The sequence below is a fragment of the Heptranchias perlo genome, chromosome 3, assembly GCF_035084215.1.
Source record: "Heptranchias perlo isolate sHepPer1 chromosome 3, sHepPer1.hap1, whole genome shotgun sequence".
NCBI classification, from domain to species: Eukaryota; Metazoa; Chordata; class Chondrichthyes; order Hexanchiformes; family Hexanchidae; genus Heptranchias; species Heptranchias perlo.
The window spans coordinates 41,504,499-41,521,332 of NC_090327.1; the positions used below are offsets into that span (position 1 = coordinate 41,504,499).

Genomic DNA, 16,834 nt, shown 5'->3' on the forward strand with positions numbered 1-16,834 from the left:
ACAGTGCACACTTCTAGGCAAATGAACATTTTCAAGGTATTATAAGATTAAAAGATTTTTGAGAATGTTTTCTTCCTGGTGGTCAATCCTAGGAAATCCAGAAGTTTGCAAGTAGCCCTCTAATGCTAGCTGCTGGTGGTCCGTAAGACACGTACAAAGTAGTGATTGTGATTGGTTTTGAAGTAGAGAATTGCATTTTTTTGTGGTTGCAGTGGTAAAGATGAAAGAGGGCATAACAGAACAGCAGGCACCAGAGCCAGACTGTCCATATTTGCCATTATATCAGATACCTTGTGACACACTTATCTAATAATAACTGAGAACAGGGTCTGCAGGCACCTGGTCAGCTTGGAGCCAGTTGCAAATTTGTCATATCAGTTGGAAGGATACTTGCAGCAAACATGCCAGTGACAGTCCAGGTTATCTCCTCCTTCAACTATTTTGCTGCCACCTCCTGCCAGGCATGGTGCCCTAGAGTGCCAAAGAAGACAGTCGTCCTCATGTAGTTTTTGTCCCAGAAGGATAATCCTGTGGAGGTTTTTACTCTGCATTCTTGCCTACATAATTCCTTTAACTACAGTACTTGGAAGACTTGTGTGAACTTTGCGTATCTTTGCAAGCAGCTTTGTGGTTTGCTGTTGATTCTAAATAACCTCCCATGCTTTGCATCATAAGCCACTGGTGATGCCCTTCCTGTTTACTCACAAGCCATCTATGATATACTGTACCATGATCACTCCACTGTAGGTCACACATCTCCTCTGTTCATGCAAGAATCCACAGATGTAATATGGTAAACTTTAACTAACTTTTTAAGTTGGCTCCAAGATGAGATGCTCAAATTGGAGTCAACTGTCAGTGGCAGACTTGGTAATGCAATACCTGAGCCAGGCAATACTCCAGGACACTGATGACTAATAAACCAGCCTGGCTCATTAATGTGACCTGGAAGGATAGACCTGTCACTGGGGGCTGTGACTCTGCCCATACAGCTCTGGTTAACCTTCTAGGTGATGCCCTAAAGAGTAACTGAGCTACACAAGTAATGGTAAGCAGAATTCTGTTTTTAGCTAGTTAAACTTCAGCATTACTCGGTATGGGTTTTTGTCTCTGCTTAAACTCTCTAGATTTAGGTAAGTAGGTTGTATGCCTATGAGGAGATGAGGTGCACTTCATATTTAGTAAACAAAAATTGTATCTTTTGTATATTTCTCAGTAGCTTGTCTTGATTCTTAAGTGGTGCTGGGTCAACATGCGTATCAGATACCCAGCTGACCAAAAATAGAGTTGACTGCTAGCATGAGTGTGCCCAGTGTCGGTATCTGATTTCCCTCCAGTGAAGAATACAGTGACCAGTGTTTCTCTAATTTTAATTTATAATCTGCATTTAGAAGAATTTTACTTTTGTAGATATTGTGTATTTCAAAATATAATGTCAGGAGATTCTGTGCTTAGAGCAGCTCTTTTCTTGAATGTCTGTAATTGCGTGGTTGACAATGCAAGGGTTTTTTAAATCTCGGGTACAGTGGATTTCGTTCTTAGATCCTTGTTTTAATTTTGTAGTAGGAGACTTCACTTGCTTTCTGTATCAGTAACTGAAATTTCCAGTTAAAGTGATTTAATACGTGACTATGTTGACAGTATACTAAATTATTTTCTTTTATTTTAAACAGAATGTCCTATGGGATGGTATGGGTGGAGGTGTCAACAGGCATGTCACTGTGCAAATATGTGCCCCTGCCATCCAGTGACTGGAAGTTGTAACATCACCTATGACTCCAGATTTAATGACAGCTTAAACAGAGGTATTCAAAGCAATATTATTACTATCTTCAGTGCTACTATATACTACCAAAACTTTTGATTTTTCTTTTCTGATCTTGTCGAGATGGGGGATGTCAGTACTAGGCAATAGAACACTTTTCTCTTTTTTTAAAAAAAAATTGTTTTCTGGATGTGGGTGCTGCTGCAAAGCCAAATTTTTATTGCCCTGAGAAGGTTGCCTTAAACTACTGCATTCCTTGTGGTGGTGGTGATCCTGCAATGGGTTTAAACAGAGAATTCCACAATATTGACCAAATTATGATGAAGGAAAAGTGATGTATTACCTGGAGGGGAACTTGGAAATGATGGAGTTTTTTTTATTTGTTCTTGGGATGTGGGCGACACTGGCAAGGCAGTATTTATTTGCCCATCCATAGTTGTCCTGAGAACATTTAGTGTCAACCACGTAGCGTGGAACTGGAGTTACATAGGCTAGATTGGGTTGAAGTGGCAAGTTACTTTCCCTCAAAGACATTAGTAAACCACTTGGGTATTTTACAACAATTCAGCAGCTTTCATAGCTATTTTCTTGTACTAGCCAATAAATTATCCGATTCCCAACTTGTCATTCTAAGATTTGAAGTCATGACCTGTGGAATGCTGGTCTATTGTCATAACCCATAGGCTACCCTACCCAACAAAGTGTTCCCCAACCTTGCTGCTCTTCTGGAATTTTTCTCATTCTTTTGGGATCAAATTCTATGATTGAGACATTTTTTTTACATGGGCAGTTTTCATTACAAAAGTGGACATAGAAATTTATATGGAAAGATTTGATGGAAAGTAAAAAATTATTTCCTGTACCTATTCTAAAGAGCTTTACAGCCAATGGAGTACTCCTGGTGTCCTGGCCAACATTTTCCCTCAACCAATACCTCAGTAAAAAAGATTGGCTGATCTTTTATCTCATTGCTGATTGACGGATCTTGCTTTGTGCACATTAGCTGTTGCTTTTGTCTACATTACAACTGTGACCATACTTCAAAAGTGTTCCATTGGCTGTAAAGCACTTTGGAGCCTTCCAAAGACATGAAAGATGCTAAATAAATGCAACCAAATAGATTTTTTTTTGAGAAGCATGCTATCATTTGGCCAGCTTAAATGCTACTCGGGAAATTATACACGCACATGCTCAGAGTTCTGAACATACCTTCAGCTAATCACATCAATGTAATCCATCACTACCACCACTTTTCCCATTGTCAGACGGTTCCCATCTTAAGGTGTTTAAGCATAAATTTTCTGTTTATTAAAATGAAAGGTTGGAAAATCATGGGCTGGAGATGTACAATTTCCTGATATGTACACCTGGAGCATAGAAATGGAAAATTTAATGCACTATTAATGCATTTGCTGACTTGTATAATCTTCCCTAAACATAATTTTTGTTTGTTTATAGTACTTTGAGTGTTTTAGGACAAATTATCATTGTTTAAAAGGTGCAGAAAAGGATGTTTTAACTGAATTGTCAGCAGCCCCAGGGCATTGCTGCAGGAGTTCCTCAGGGCAGTGTCCTAGGCCCAACCATCTTCAGCTGCTTCATCAATGACCTTCCCTCCATCATAAGGTCAGAAATGGGGATGTTCGCTGATGACTGCACAGTGTTCAGTTCCATTCGCAACCCCTCAGATAATGAAGCAGTCCGAGCCTGCATGCAGCAAGACCTGGACAACATCCAGGCTTGGGCTGATAAGTGGCAAGTAACATTCGCGCCAGATAAGTGCCAGGCAATGACCATCTCCAACAAGAGAGAGTCTAACCACCTCCCCTTGACATTCAACGGCATTACCATCGCCGAATCCCCCACCATCAACATCCTGGGGGTCACCATTGACCAGAAACTTAACTGGACCAGCCATATAAATACTGTGGCTACGAGAGCAGGTCAGAGGCTGGGTATTCTGCGGCAAGTGACTCACCTCCTGACTCCCCAAAGCCTTTCCACCATCTACAAGGCACAAGTCAGGAGTGTGATGGAATACTCTCCACTTGCCTGGATGAGTGCAGCTCCAACAACACTCAAGAAGCTCGACACCATCCAAGATAAAGCAGCCCGCTTGATTGGCACACCATCCACCACCCTAAACATTCACTCCCTTCACCACTGGCGCACTGTGGCTGCAGTGTGCACCATCCACAGGATGCACTGCAGCAACTCGCCAAGGCTTCTTCGACAGCACCTCCCAAACCCACGACCTCTACCACCTAGAAGGACAAGGGCAGCAGGCACATGGGAACAACACCACCTGCACGTTCCCCTCCAAGTCACACACCATCCCGACTTGGAAATATATCGCCGTTCCTTCATTGTCGCTGGGTCAAAATCCTGGAACTCCCTTCCTAACAGCACTGTGGGAGAACCGTCACCACACGGACTGCAGCAGTTCAAGAAGGCGGCTCACCACCACCTTCTCGAGGGCAATTAGGGATGGGCAATAAATGCCGGCCTTGCCAGCGACGCCCACATCCCGTGAACGAATAAAAAAAAAAGCAATTTGTTCTCTGAACAATCTTTTTTCTTTTCTAAACATCAACAAAGAAACCACAGTAACAGCCGTTGTTGTTCACACTGGATGCTTTCATGTTTGTGAGAAGTTCACAACCAAAAAGTATAATTGCTTATACCTTTTTATGCCGTCACTTGTCTGAAATAAAAGCTTTCAGAATTTAATGTCCAGTTTTTGTCAGTCTTTTGTAAAAAGCAACAAAACTTTAAAATCCTCGCAGGATGAAGGGACACTCTTCTGCCCTTCAGTTCCTGTTTATAAGATTGCCCAATGGGAAATGTGCAAAGTGCACATGCACAGATTTGATTTAAAAACACTGGGCAACTGTTGAGATAAAATAAAGGAAAGGATTTGCACTTATACAGCACCTTTCATGACCTCAGGATATCCCAAAACACTTTACAGCCAATGAAGTACTCTTGAAGTGTGGTCACTGTTGTAATGGAGGGAAACGTGGCAGCCAATTTGTGCACAGCAATGTGCAACAAATAGTAATGAGATTCATGACCAGATAATCTGTTTTTAGTGATGCTTGAGCGATAAATATTGGCCAGGACACTGGGAGATCTCCCCAGCTCTTTTTCAAGTCGTGCCATGGGATCTTTAACATCCACCTGAGAGGGCAGACGGGACCTTAGTTTAACTTCTCATCTGAAAGACGGCACCTCCGACAGTGCAGCACTCCCTCAGTACTGCACTGAAGTGTCAGGCTAGATTATGTGTTTGTCTCTGGAGTGGGACTTGAACCCACAACCGAGATGGGAATGCTTCCGCTGAGCCAAGGTTGACACTTTTATCCTGTCAAAATTGTGACTTCAGGAAGTAAAGTTTATAGACAGGAAGTGCGCACATTAACAAGATTTTTAATAAGATACTAGTCAATCTCCTGTGGTGTTACATGTGGGCAATCAAGACAAAGTGTCTTCAAGTGAAGTTGGATTAGGGGGTGAGGTATAATTGGACCATATTTAGTCCCAATTTTAAAGTGATACGTTCAATCCTTATGTTTTTGTAATATTTTAATTTTATATTATTTATAAACAAAATTACAGAAATTTGGGAAGCAGTAAAGTAGAATTGCTTGGAGCATAGGAGTATCTGCATTGCAAGCTGAGGCAATACAATGCCACCACTGACGAGGGAGTGTAATTACATTTTGACAAGTTTACATAGGCAGTTTCCATTATAAATTTGTACAGAAGAATTTCAAATGGAAAAAGTTGATAGTGTGACAAAAACATGACAACATGGAGCAAACTTTGTTGATGGGAAGTATGTGCAGATGTAGATCTTTAATATATACGATTTTACGATCGGTATATGTATCTATATGTAGCTACAGATGTTAGTTTTTTTTCATAGGTTAGTTTTTATGTATGGTTAGTAATTTGGGCCTTTTGAAAAATCAGCTTAAACATATACAGCAGCCTGGAAACACAGCCTATTGCATTTATATTACAGTGTATCAGTGCCTAGCTTCGCAGATGCCTGAAATATGGAAGAACCAAAATGGCTTCGAAGAGAGTTCACACTTCTTGAAAGAGTTTGTATATTTTTTCATGTGTCTTATAATGTACAAATTTGAATCAAAATTCACCTGTAGCAATAACGTGTGATTGAAATGCATCTCCCTATTTGGGCAATGTGATTATCTTTTATTTTTATTGTTTTTCAATCCATTAGTCCTTTCAAATGGAGAAAGAATATAGTCAAAAAAAAGGATCTGATCTTCCCCCAAACACACTGCTAAAAGTGGTCCATTTAGTGTAAAATAAGTCATTATAATTGGGTTAGTTTGTTTGTGTTTTTGACCAATCTGGTGTCTGACATGGACAGAGACTCATCACCATGTTTGAGTCTCCAAGCTACTAAAAAATGGCCACTATGTTCTGCAAACTCCCCCTCTAACTGTAGGGTCACATCCCACTTATCTAAGTCCAGACCTTAAGTACAGTTTAAAGCTGAAGTGCCTTCAACTGCCTAGGCCCTATGCTCTGGAATTCCCTGCCTAAACCTCTCCGCCTCTCTACCCCTCTCCTCCTTTAAGACACTCCTTAAAACCTACCTCTTTGACCAGGCTTTTGGTTACCTGTCCTAATATCTCCTTATGTGACTCGGTGTCAGGTTTTGTTTGATAGCGCTGCAATAAAGTGCCTTGGGACATTTTACTACGTTAAAGGCGCTGTATAAATGCAAATTGTTGTTCGGCAGAACCACGGCTCCTGTTGCTTCTCAAACCAAGGTCAACCTATCTGTTAAGGCATTAGCTAACAAAATGATCTGAAACCCAGTAGGAAGAATAGCTGCAATCAAAGACAAGTCTACCCCTCCGGGTCCCATTAGTGAGCCAGGCTGGCAAATCAATCCCCTGCCATGCTCAGGTATCAGATTATCTAATCTATCTCCTCGTAGAATTGACTTAATTACAAACTTAGATTACCAGCCACTGGTACCAATGAGATTTTTCAGTTTTCCAGGCTTACTTAGTGTAAATGGACAGAATTCTATTCAGCCTCAAGGGCAGCTCTGAGGTGAGTCAGTGATTCTTGGTACCATTCTCCAAGTCTATTACTGTCCCCCACTTTCATGCTTAAAGCAGGTTTTATTAATTCAGAATGAATACCGTCCACACCTGCCACCATACCACCCTGCCATTAGCTCAGGGATGCAGCACGGAGTCCGCTTCCTTCCATTGAACTGGTTCACTAGCCCAAAGGAGCCATTCTGACGATGACTGATGACAGACTTTAGCCCAGCAGAAAAATTATTTAGGAGCATTTTTGTATAACCAGGTATCTTTGCAGATGATTGCAAGCTGCTGATCCTGCTTCATCTGCCTAATGATACTCTCAACCTTGTGATGCGCTTCATCATAATCTACCTTTGCAGCAGCTCTTGATTGCTCCAAAGATGCTTTTAAGTACCACTTCAAAAACCCTCTGATTTTGCCGAATGACTCTTCTTCCCTTTGCAGTTACCAGAACAGGATGCTGCTTACTGGATGAGTGGCTAGTTATTTCTAACTTCAGCTGCAAAAGCAAAGAAATTATTGGTCAAATCTCCCATTTCCATCTCAACAGCAGTTACACAAACCCAGTTCTAGGCTTTGTGATTTAGCAAAATATCCTCCTTGCAGCTGAGTGCCTTGCCCCAATCACTCATGATGTGGAGATGCCAGTGATGGACTGGGGTTGACAAATGTAAGGAATCTTACAACACCAGGTTACAGTCCAACTGTTTTATTTGAAAATCACAAGCTTTCGGAGGCTTTCTCCTTCATCAGGTGAGTGTGGGAATCCCACACTCACCTGACGAAGGAGAAAGCCTCCGAAAGCTTGTGATTGTCAAATAAAACAGTTGGACTATAACCTGGTGTTGTAAGATTCCTTACATTTGCCAATCACTCATAACAGAGGCCTTCTGTCACTGATTTGACAGCCACTGTTTTTCACAAGGCCAGCTAAGAACTGCCCCCTTGATAAGAGTACCAGGCGAGTGGTCTGAATTTCCAAGCATTTTGGATCTTCAAAAAAGGTTTATCTCCTTCTTGAAATAGTTTGAAAAAAGGTACCTGTTTTTGAGGGCTCTTTCAAACAGTAAAAGGGTCACTATAAAAATTACAAATTTCCTTTTAACCAGTCATGTTTTGAGATTTTCTGCAAATGGGTAGCGTAAGCAAAAGGTTGTTGTTTTGAAATTGTAGTGGAGAAATGTAACCAGGTTTGTGGTGAATGAGAAAAATAAAATTAAGAATGGTAAAATGTAATTTCTTTTTCTATACTTAATAGGAAAACTTGGCTAATCATGTCAATCACCCTTCTCGTCTTGTTACTACTGAGCACAGCAAGAAATCTTTTCCAGTTTTGCCAAAAAAGTGTTTGCTCTGGATTCCACAGTGAGTACTCCTATCAACAACTGAAAGAATCTAATGGACAATTAACTTTTGCAGACATGCCTGAAATTATTCCATTGAAACAGACTAATGCATCGATTCAGGAAGACAGTAGCTCAGAGACTATGAATTTTTAACAACATTTGCAGTTCCATGCCAATGTGATCTTTGTTGCTGCCTTATTCTGCTTCTGGCAAAGCAGCTGAATTTTTTTAAACTTGGGAGAACCTAGATGGGTTTCCTGTGAACTGCACCTACTGCTAATGGTCACCTAGACATCATCCTCAGGAATTGCAACAATGTGAAAAAATGTACTACTGTTTTAAGTGTGTGAATAATTTTAAGTAGCCTCCAAATATGCTGGATTCCATATGCAGAGTTCCCGATCATAAAACAAAATTTGAAGACCTTATGATAGAGTACAAATTTTTTCTGTAATGCATTAGAGTTTTATTTTACACAACTTTTCATCTATGTCCTGATTTTTTATTTTTTTCCAGTGTGACCAGCACAAATAAAGTGCAGGTATTCAGAAAGTGAGAAGGTGCTTGCTTTCTGATGAATCTAGGACTGGACTTCTGATCTAAAGGCCAAAATTTAAATGTTTGTTTTGGTTCTTGCTCAAACTCCTCATTAGCTGATTTCTAATGCAATTCTTGCCAAGCTGCTAGCTAGGGTAATTTCCACAGCAGCACTTGTTCTTCATCACAAACATAACTTTACAAAGAGCAGGTTAAATTCCCAAATTTGTATATTTACTGTATACTTGTTACAGATGTTAAAGTTAAGTTTGAACTCGATCTGACCAAATATTTTACAAATCCACAAAAGTTCTAAAAATGAAATTTGAAACATTTGAGTTATGTCTCTACAACCAGAGGGAACTCGAGGATCATTTTGATTCAGGATAGGAAAAGTTTTACCGTGAAATTTGATGCACTTTGCACAATGTTTTTGAACCTTTTTTATTGAACCTATTGTGTTGAATGTGCAGCAGTTAGGAAGGCAAATGGTATGTTGGTCTTTATTGCAAGAGGGTTGTAGTACAAGAGTGAGGAAGTCTTGCTGCAACTGTACAGGGCTTTGGTGAGACCACACCTGGAGTACTGTGTACAGTTTTGGTCTCCTTAACCTAAGGAAGGATGTATTTGCCTTAGAGACAGTGCAACAAAGGTTCACTAGATTGATTCCTGGGATGAGAGGGTTGTCCCATGTGGAGAGGTTGAATAGAATGGGCCTATACTATCTGGCGTTTAGAAGAATGAGAGGTGATCTTATTGAAACATACAAAAATTCTTAGATGGCTTAACAGGGTAGATGCTGAGAGAATGTTTCCCCTGGCTAGAACTAGGGGGCATAGTCTCAGGATAAGGGGTCGGACATTTAGGACTTGGATGAGGAAAATTTCTACACTCAGAGGGTTGTGAATCTTTGGAATTCTCTACCCCAGAGGGCTGTGGACGCTCGGTCGTTGAGTATGCTCAAGACCTGAGATCAATAGATTTTTGGACTCGAGGGGGAATCAAGGGATATGGGGATCGGGCGGGAAAGTGGAGTTGAGGTCGAAGATCAGCCATGTTCTCATTGAATGGCAGAGCAGGCTCGAGGGATCCTATAGCCTCCTCCTGTTCCTATTTCTTTTTTTTTTATTTATAGTTTATATAGCTATGTGCTTTCTGACACTTGATGCAACGTGTTGGACTGATCCAAGCAAAAATAAACCAATTTAATATTATGACAAAACAGTCCATTAAGACATTTTTGAAGCATGTATCCAATCCAGCAATAATAATTACAGGTTTTTAGAATCCAAGCTTGGGATCCTGATCCCTGCTTCTCCTTCAATTTTTTTACCTTGATGTCCTGCTCTGTGGGCCTTGTCCTTTCAGCTAGGTTTCTTAATTTTAAAAAGTAACCATTTGTATGCATCTAAGTGGCTTACATGATGTTCAACTGCAAATCATGGATTTTTTCATGTTTAATTCCCATAGTTTAGATAAAGGAATACTACCCTAGGATAAGGTTCTGTAGGATCTTATTCTCCAGTTTCCTTTTAAAATATATATTGATTAATCCATGTAGCTTTTTTTTCTAAAACTCTGCTTTTGAAATGTACATGCTTATGGGTAGTAGTATCTTGATTTTTCAACAGTTTGAGGCACTTAAAACTGATAGATTGGTACCTACCCAAGAACTCTCGTGCAGCATGTCACTCAATGGATTACATAAACTGCAGTAATTGTGTTCTGCCCATAGATGTCTTCGCTGCACTTTGTAAATACAGGATTAAATTATTTGCACTAAATATCTCAATGGCATCTGATGACAGAAAATCAGTATTATCAACTATTGTTGTGATTCCAATGTAGATAGTTTGTATCTATTTTGCACTCTTAGACTTTTCAACTGTGAGTTGGATCCATGCACCTCTGACTAAAGCTGCCACATCTGTGTAAAAAATCATATTTATTTGAGCAGAATTTCTTAAATTATTTTATTCAATTGGATGGTACTATGAATCTAATTTCACATGTACAGTATTGACTAGTCAGTCTGCTGTCCACTATGATTTATACATGTGATATGCAAAATCTGGGATTAAGAATATAATGGATGTGAGATTACCTTTCACCAAATTGAATAAAAACCATGAATTACTGTGTATATTGCACATGTAAGATGAAGGACAGTGAAATATTTTATTTATGGTTTGGTTTAGAGTTTGTCAGTGGTTTTCAAAATTTATAATTGTGTTCCATAATGACGTTGAATTAATCTTGCATGATATGCATATATACTTCCTAAGCATCACATAACCTTGATTCAAATAGTTTCTGAAGTGTTTTATTTTTACCACCACCTGAAATCTAATACTCCAATCTTGATAATTTGATGCACCATTAATATCACAGTTGAAAGGAAGTATAATAAAATATCCATGGGATAGTTTTTTAAGATCATTGCACTAAATATTCTTAGGATGTGCAGTGGGAAAGGGTGCAATTAAATGGATATTCTGCCATTGTGTAATCTGTTTTTACAAGTGCATATCATTTTGAGCTTACTGCTTTTTTTTTTTAAAAGTGTTTTATCTGCTGCTTATGTCTTCCTATAATATGCATCAGTCCTTGCTGCAGGGATGAGTGACATCTGGTTCCTAAGATTCCATCAATTCTATTCTGAAAATGATCATTAAGATATGCATGAGAGCTAGTTGAGGTGATTTCCCTGCCATCCTGCAAGGAATCACCTGATTAGCTCTTTCTGGCTTGCTATGATGGCATAGTGAGATTGACAATGCAACACAAAGTTGTGGGCACAACTTCAGATCCTGCCACTTTGTGGCTAAAGAAGATTATGAACACCAAATATTTAATATGCCATTTTACCTTTCTCCAGATGTCAATCAACCTCATCTTGCAAATTTTGCTCTGATAGAGATTGTCAAAATCATGGAGCCATTTTGGCTGCAAATGTTTCTCCACTGAGAAAATACAAATTTTGTTCTAGAATCAGGCAGAGAGGGGACATATATTTGAAAAAATGGTGTCAAATTTACAATGCACATTGTATGGCAAGAAGTTGCCCTTACATCTGATTAATATGAAGGGAGAAGTTGTTCTAATCATATCAATCTGAATTTCATATTGAACTTTAGTATTATTCTTAGCTGGGATTTATCAAAATATCAGTTGTATTTTTAAATTCTTTATATTTACATCTTTTAGACTGGAATGTGGTCTTTGAAATGTTAATAAATAAGGCTCTTGCACTAAATTCCGGCAATCTTTTGTAGAGGCTGTTGCGATAAAGTTTACATTTTAGCTATGATTCTGCAATCTGGCACTCCCAGTGAGCACATCTTGGAAAATAATGTGATTTATTTCATCAATTAAAATGAATGGATGTAAATTCCCTCCCCTTTAAGATCCTCTGTAAAACCCACCACCTTGACCAGGGTGTTAACCACGCCTCCTAATATCACTTCCATTGGCTGGTGAATCCATTTTTTCCCCTTACGTCTCTGTGAAGCACCTTGGGATTTTTTTTAATACTAAAGATGCTATATAAATGCAAGTTGTTCATATAGGGGCAGCATGCTCATGATTTCCAATGATATGCTCCCAATGAGCGCCACTCCCTACTGGGATCACAAAATCACTCCTTTCTTACACCAAAATTTGTATTTCATTAAGCAAAGGATGTTAAACTTTAATTATTGATGAGTATATATCCACAAAGTATTTGATCAGTGCATTTTCTGCTTGTAAATGCAGTACCGCCTGACAAACTCTATATTGTTTAGGCCAGTTAGCCTGACGTCAGTTGTCAGGAAAATGCTGGAATCCATTATTAAGGAAGTGATAACAAGGCACTTAGAAAATCATAATATGGTTAGGCAGAGTCAACATGGTTTTATGAAAGATTTGTCAAACATGATTTCCCTATTAGATTTTTGAGGATATAACTAACAGGGTAGATAAAGGGATGTCATATATTTGGATTTTCAAAAGGCATTCGATAAGGTGCTACATACATAAAAGGTTGTTACACAAGATGAGGGCTCATGGGGTTGGGGGTAACATGTTAGCATGGATAGAGGATTGGTTAATGGACAGAAAACAGTAGGGATAAACGGGTCATTTTCAGGCTGGCAGGCTGTAACTAGTGGGGTGCCGCAAGGATCAGTGCTTGGGCCTCAACTATTTACAATCTACATTAATGACTTAGATGAAGGGACCGAGTGTAATGTATCCAATTTTGCTGACGATACAAAGCTAGATGGGAAAGTAAGCTGTGAGGAGGACACAGAGTCTGCAAAGGCATATAGATAGGTTAAGTGAGTGGGCAAAAAGGTGGCAGATGGAATATAATGTGGGGACATATGAGGTTATTCACTTTGGTAGGAAGAATAGAAAAACAGAATATTTTTTTAAATGGTGAGAAACTATTATGAGAAACACCATGTTGGTGTTCAGAGAGACGAGTGTCCTCGTACAAGAAACACAAAAAGTTAGCATGCAGGTACAGCAAGCAATTAGGAAAGCAAATGGAATGTTGGCCTTTATTGCAAGGGGGTTGGAGTACAAAAGTAAGTAAGTCTTACTACAATTGGATAGGGGTTTGGTGAGACCTCACCTGGAGTACTGTGTACAGTTTTGGTCTCCTTATCTAAGGAAGGATATACTCGCCTTAGAGGCAGTGCAGCGAAGGTTCACTAGATTAAATTCCTGGGATGAGAGGGTTGTTCTGTGAGGCGAGGTTAAGTAGAATGGGTCTATACTCTCGAGTTTAGAAGAATGAGAGGTGATCTAATTGAAACATACAAGATTGAGGGGGCTTGACAGGGTAGATGCTGAGAGGTTGTTTCCCATGACTGGAGGGTCTAGAACTAGGGGGCATAGTTGCAGGATAAGGGGTCAGCCATTTAAAACTGAGATGAGGAGGAATTTCTTCAGGGGGTTGTGAATCTTTGGAATTCTCTAGTCAAAAGGGATGTGGATGCTGAGTCATTGAATATATTCAAGGCTGAGATGGACAGATTTCTGGACTCTAAGGGAATCAAGGGATATGGGGATCGGGCAGGAAAGTGGAGTTGAGGTCGAAGATCATCCATGAGCTGATTGAATGTGGCCTACTCCTGCTCCTATTTCTTATGTTGTTTGTATTTTGAAAACTTTAGATTAAACTAGAAAGATGTGCTTCTTGTGTGCTACATTGTGTAATGGTAGTACAGTGTGCCCACATTCATCACTTGGTGGGTTCCTGGGCAAGCCACAGAGGGGAAAAGGTTGGCATAAAATAGAGATGGATATTTCCCTATAGGATAAAAGAAAATTGGCAGGCAAGTCACCCCAGAACTACTCTAGTATAACTCCTATGATTATCTAAAGCAGCATAGTGTGTGTGTCATGGGACAAAGGTGTCTGCCTGACATATTGAGATGTGCACATTAAATGTAGATCTAAATAAACTGGGGAGATGAAATCTTTTTAAGAAAGGATTAAATATTTTTGTAAAATATCTCCTTACTTTTAATACTCCAAATCTAATTTTCAGTGCATTAACCTTTAAAATCAAAAAAGTTATGGGCACTACAGCTTAAAAATAAATTGATTATTAGGAAATCGTAGCTCTATTTTATTCCTTTTTCATGTTTCAAATTTAATTAACTTTAATGCTAAAAACCTTGCAACAAATGAAACTCCTAATCTACAAATAAAGATTTACTTTGAATTACACTTGTGATATTTTCATGGATGGAATTCTTTCCTGTAATTTCTTCATTGAGAAGGCCATGCCCTGCATCTTCACTTGCACAGAATCCCACACTCGCATTGTTCCTATTCCTTCCAAACACTGCTGGGTCCCTGTGCCCCAATAAATTGACTTCAAGATCCTTGTCATTTTTAAATCCATCCATGGCCTTGCCCTAACCTAGCTCAGCAATTTCCTCTAGCCATATACCCTTGGATGCGTTCTCTGACAGCAGGTTACTCCTTGTTCTTCGTTCCACCATCGCTGGCAGCTCTTTGTCATTACACCTCTGCCTTTTGGAACTCCCTCTGCTTTGCCACTCCCACCTTAATCTCAAACGCTTCAAAATCCTTCTTTTCAAATGTGCCTTTTGTTCTCCACGCACCGCCACCCCCCCCCCCCCCCCCCCCCCCAACCCCAACCTTTTTGGGTTTCCTTCCGTTTTTTTCTCCTTGTGCAGAGCTTTTAGATGTTGCCATGTGAGGAGCATGATAGAAATGCATGTTCTCTTTCCTCCCCCCCCCCCCCACCCCCCACCCCAACCCCGGTCAACCAACTTAAAGAGCATATATTACCAGTCTGTTTTTGGTATAAAGTTCTCTGCAGAAGCATTAGCAGCTGGGACATCTAAATCTCCACTCAGCCCAAATTCACAACATATGTTTGTTACCTGAAGCTCATAACATCTACCAATCTACCACAATGTGACAAAGATATTCTGCAACATCTCACAGGTGCATAATAGTGGAATCATTAAGAATTAATCCTGATCTAGATAATTTTTTTAAAATGTGCATCCATAGTTGTGGGCGATGTCCATCGGGCATGAAGCACAGTGAGTAGTTCAAATGTCTCATTGATTCAAAAGAATTTCAAACTACCAGCTGTAATTCACTAAATCTGTTCAGAAATAATGTAATTTACTAAAAAGCAATCAAAAAAGTGACATGAAATAAATTACATAAAAGTGACGTAAATTTGCTGTTCATCTATCTTTCAACATATATTTTAATAAAAGTTTTTACATAGAATCCACAGCACAGAAACAGGCCACTCAGCCCCACTGGTCTATGCCAGTATTTATACTCCACACGAGCCTCTTCCATCCTGGCCCCATATCCCTCTGTTTCCTTCATAGTATGTTACAGCACAGAGGGAGGCCATTTGGCCCATTGTGCCTGTGCTAGCTCTTATAAAAAAGAGCTATCCAATTAGTCTCATTCCCCATAGCCCAATAAATTTGTTCCCTTCAAGTATTTATCCAATTCCATTTTGAAAGTTATTATTGAATCTGCTTCTCCCACCCTTCAAGCAGTGCATTCCAGATCATAACAATTCTGCGTTTTTTTTTTAAAAAGTTCACCACTCATACTTCTAAACTCTAGGGAATATAATTGTAAACAATTTTACAACACCAAGTTATAGTCCAACAATTTTATTTTTAATCCCACAAGCTTTCGGGGGCTTCCCCCTTCCTCAGGCGGTGTGGAAATGACATTTTTGAATCCTTCGCATTTTAAGATCACAGAACAATGCCTGGTGATTACTGCCCGTTGCCAAGGCAATCACAGTGAGCAGACAGAAAGGTGTCACCTAAAAAGGCCACCAAATATACAAACCCCCAAAAAAGGGAACCCCCAGCTTCTGTCGCGACACTACAGACTTTCTACACAGGGAACCCCCAGCTTCTGTCGCGACACTACAGACTTTCTACACAGGGAACCCCCAGCTTCTGTCGCGACACTACAGACTTTCTACACAGGGAACCCCCAGCTTCTGTCGCGACACTACAGACTTTCTACACAGGGAACCCCCAGCTTCTGTCGCGACACTACAGACTTTCTACACAGGGAACCCCCAGCTTCTGTCGCGACACTACAGACTTTCTACAAAAACTCAGTACCCACGGACCTGTTGAACCAGGAACACTTCTCACCACGATGGACGTCTCGGCACTCTACACCAGTATCCCCCACGATGACGGCATCGCTGCGACAGCATCAATACTCAACACCAACAACAGCCAATCTCCAGACGCCATCCTACAACTCATCCGCTTCATCCTGGATCACAATGTCTTCACCTTCAATAACCAGTTCTTTACCCAAACACACGGAACAGCCATGGGGACCAAATTCGCACCCCAATACGCCAACATTTTCATGCACAAGTTCGAGCAGGACTTTTTCACTGCACAGGACCTCCAACCAACACTATACACCAGATACATCGACGACATTTTCTTTCTATGGACCCACGGTGAGGAATCACTAAAGAGACTACACGATAACATCAACAAGTTCCATCCCACCATCAAGCTCCTCAGAATCAGTTTCTTTCTTGGACACACGAA

The 16,834-nt window shown here is 40.0% G+C and overlaps 1 protein-coding gene across 3 annotated transcripts in view; it reads left to right on the forward strand.

Annotated features, from left to right (window-relative positions):
• nagpa (N-acetylglucosamine-1-phosphodiester alpha-N-acetylglucosaminidase) overlaps nucleotides 1–16,834 on the forward strand; it is a 118,365-nt gene that overhangs the window by 69,119 nt on the left and 32,412 nt on the right. For 2 of the 3 annotated variants that reach the window (XM_067979200.1, XM_067979201.1), the window contains exons 9-11: nucleotides 1,674–1,805; nucleotides 5,793–5,874; nucleotides 8,120–8,226. In XM_067979200.1, the coding sequence (XP_067835301.1) occupies nucleotides 1,674–1,805; nucleotides 5,793–5,874; nucleotides 8,120–8,226 (321 nt within the window). Of the gene's footprint in view, nucleotides 1–1,673; nucleotides 1,806–5,792; nucleotides 5,875–8,119; nucleotides 12,001–16,834 lie in introns of those variants that run through there. The other variant, XM_067979196.1, reaches the window with a different exon arrangement.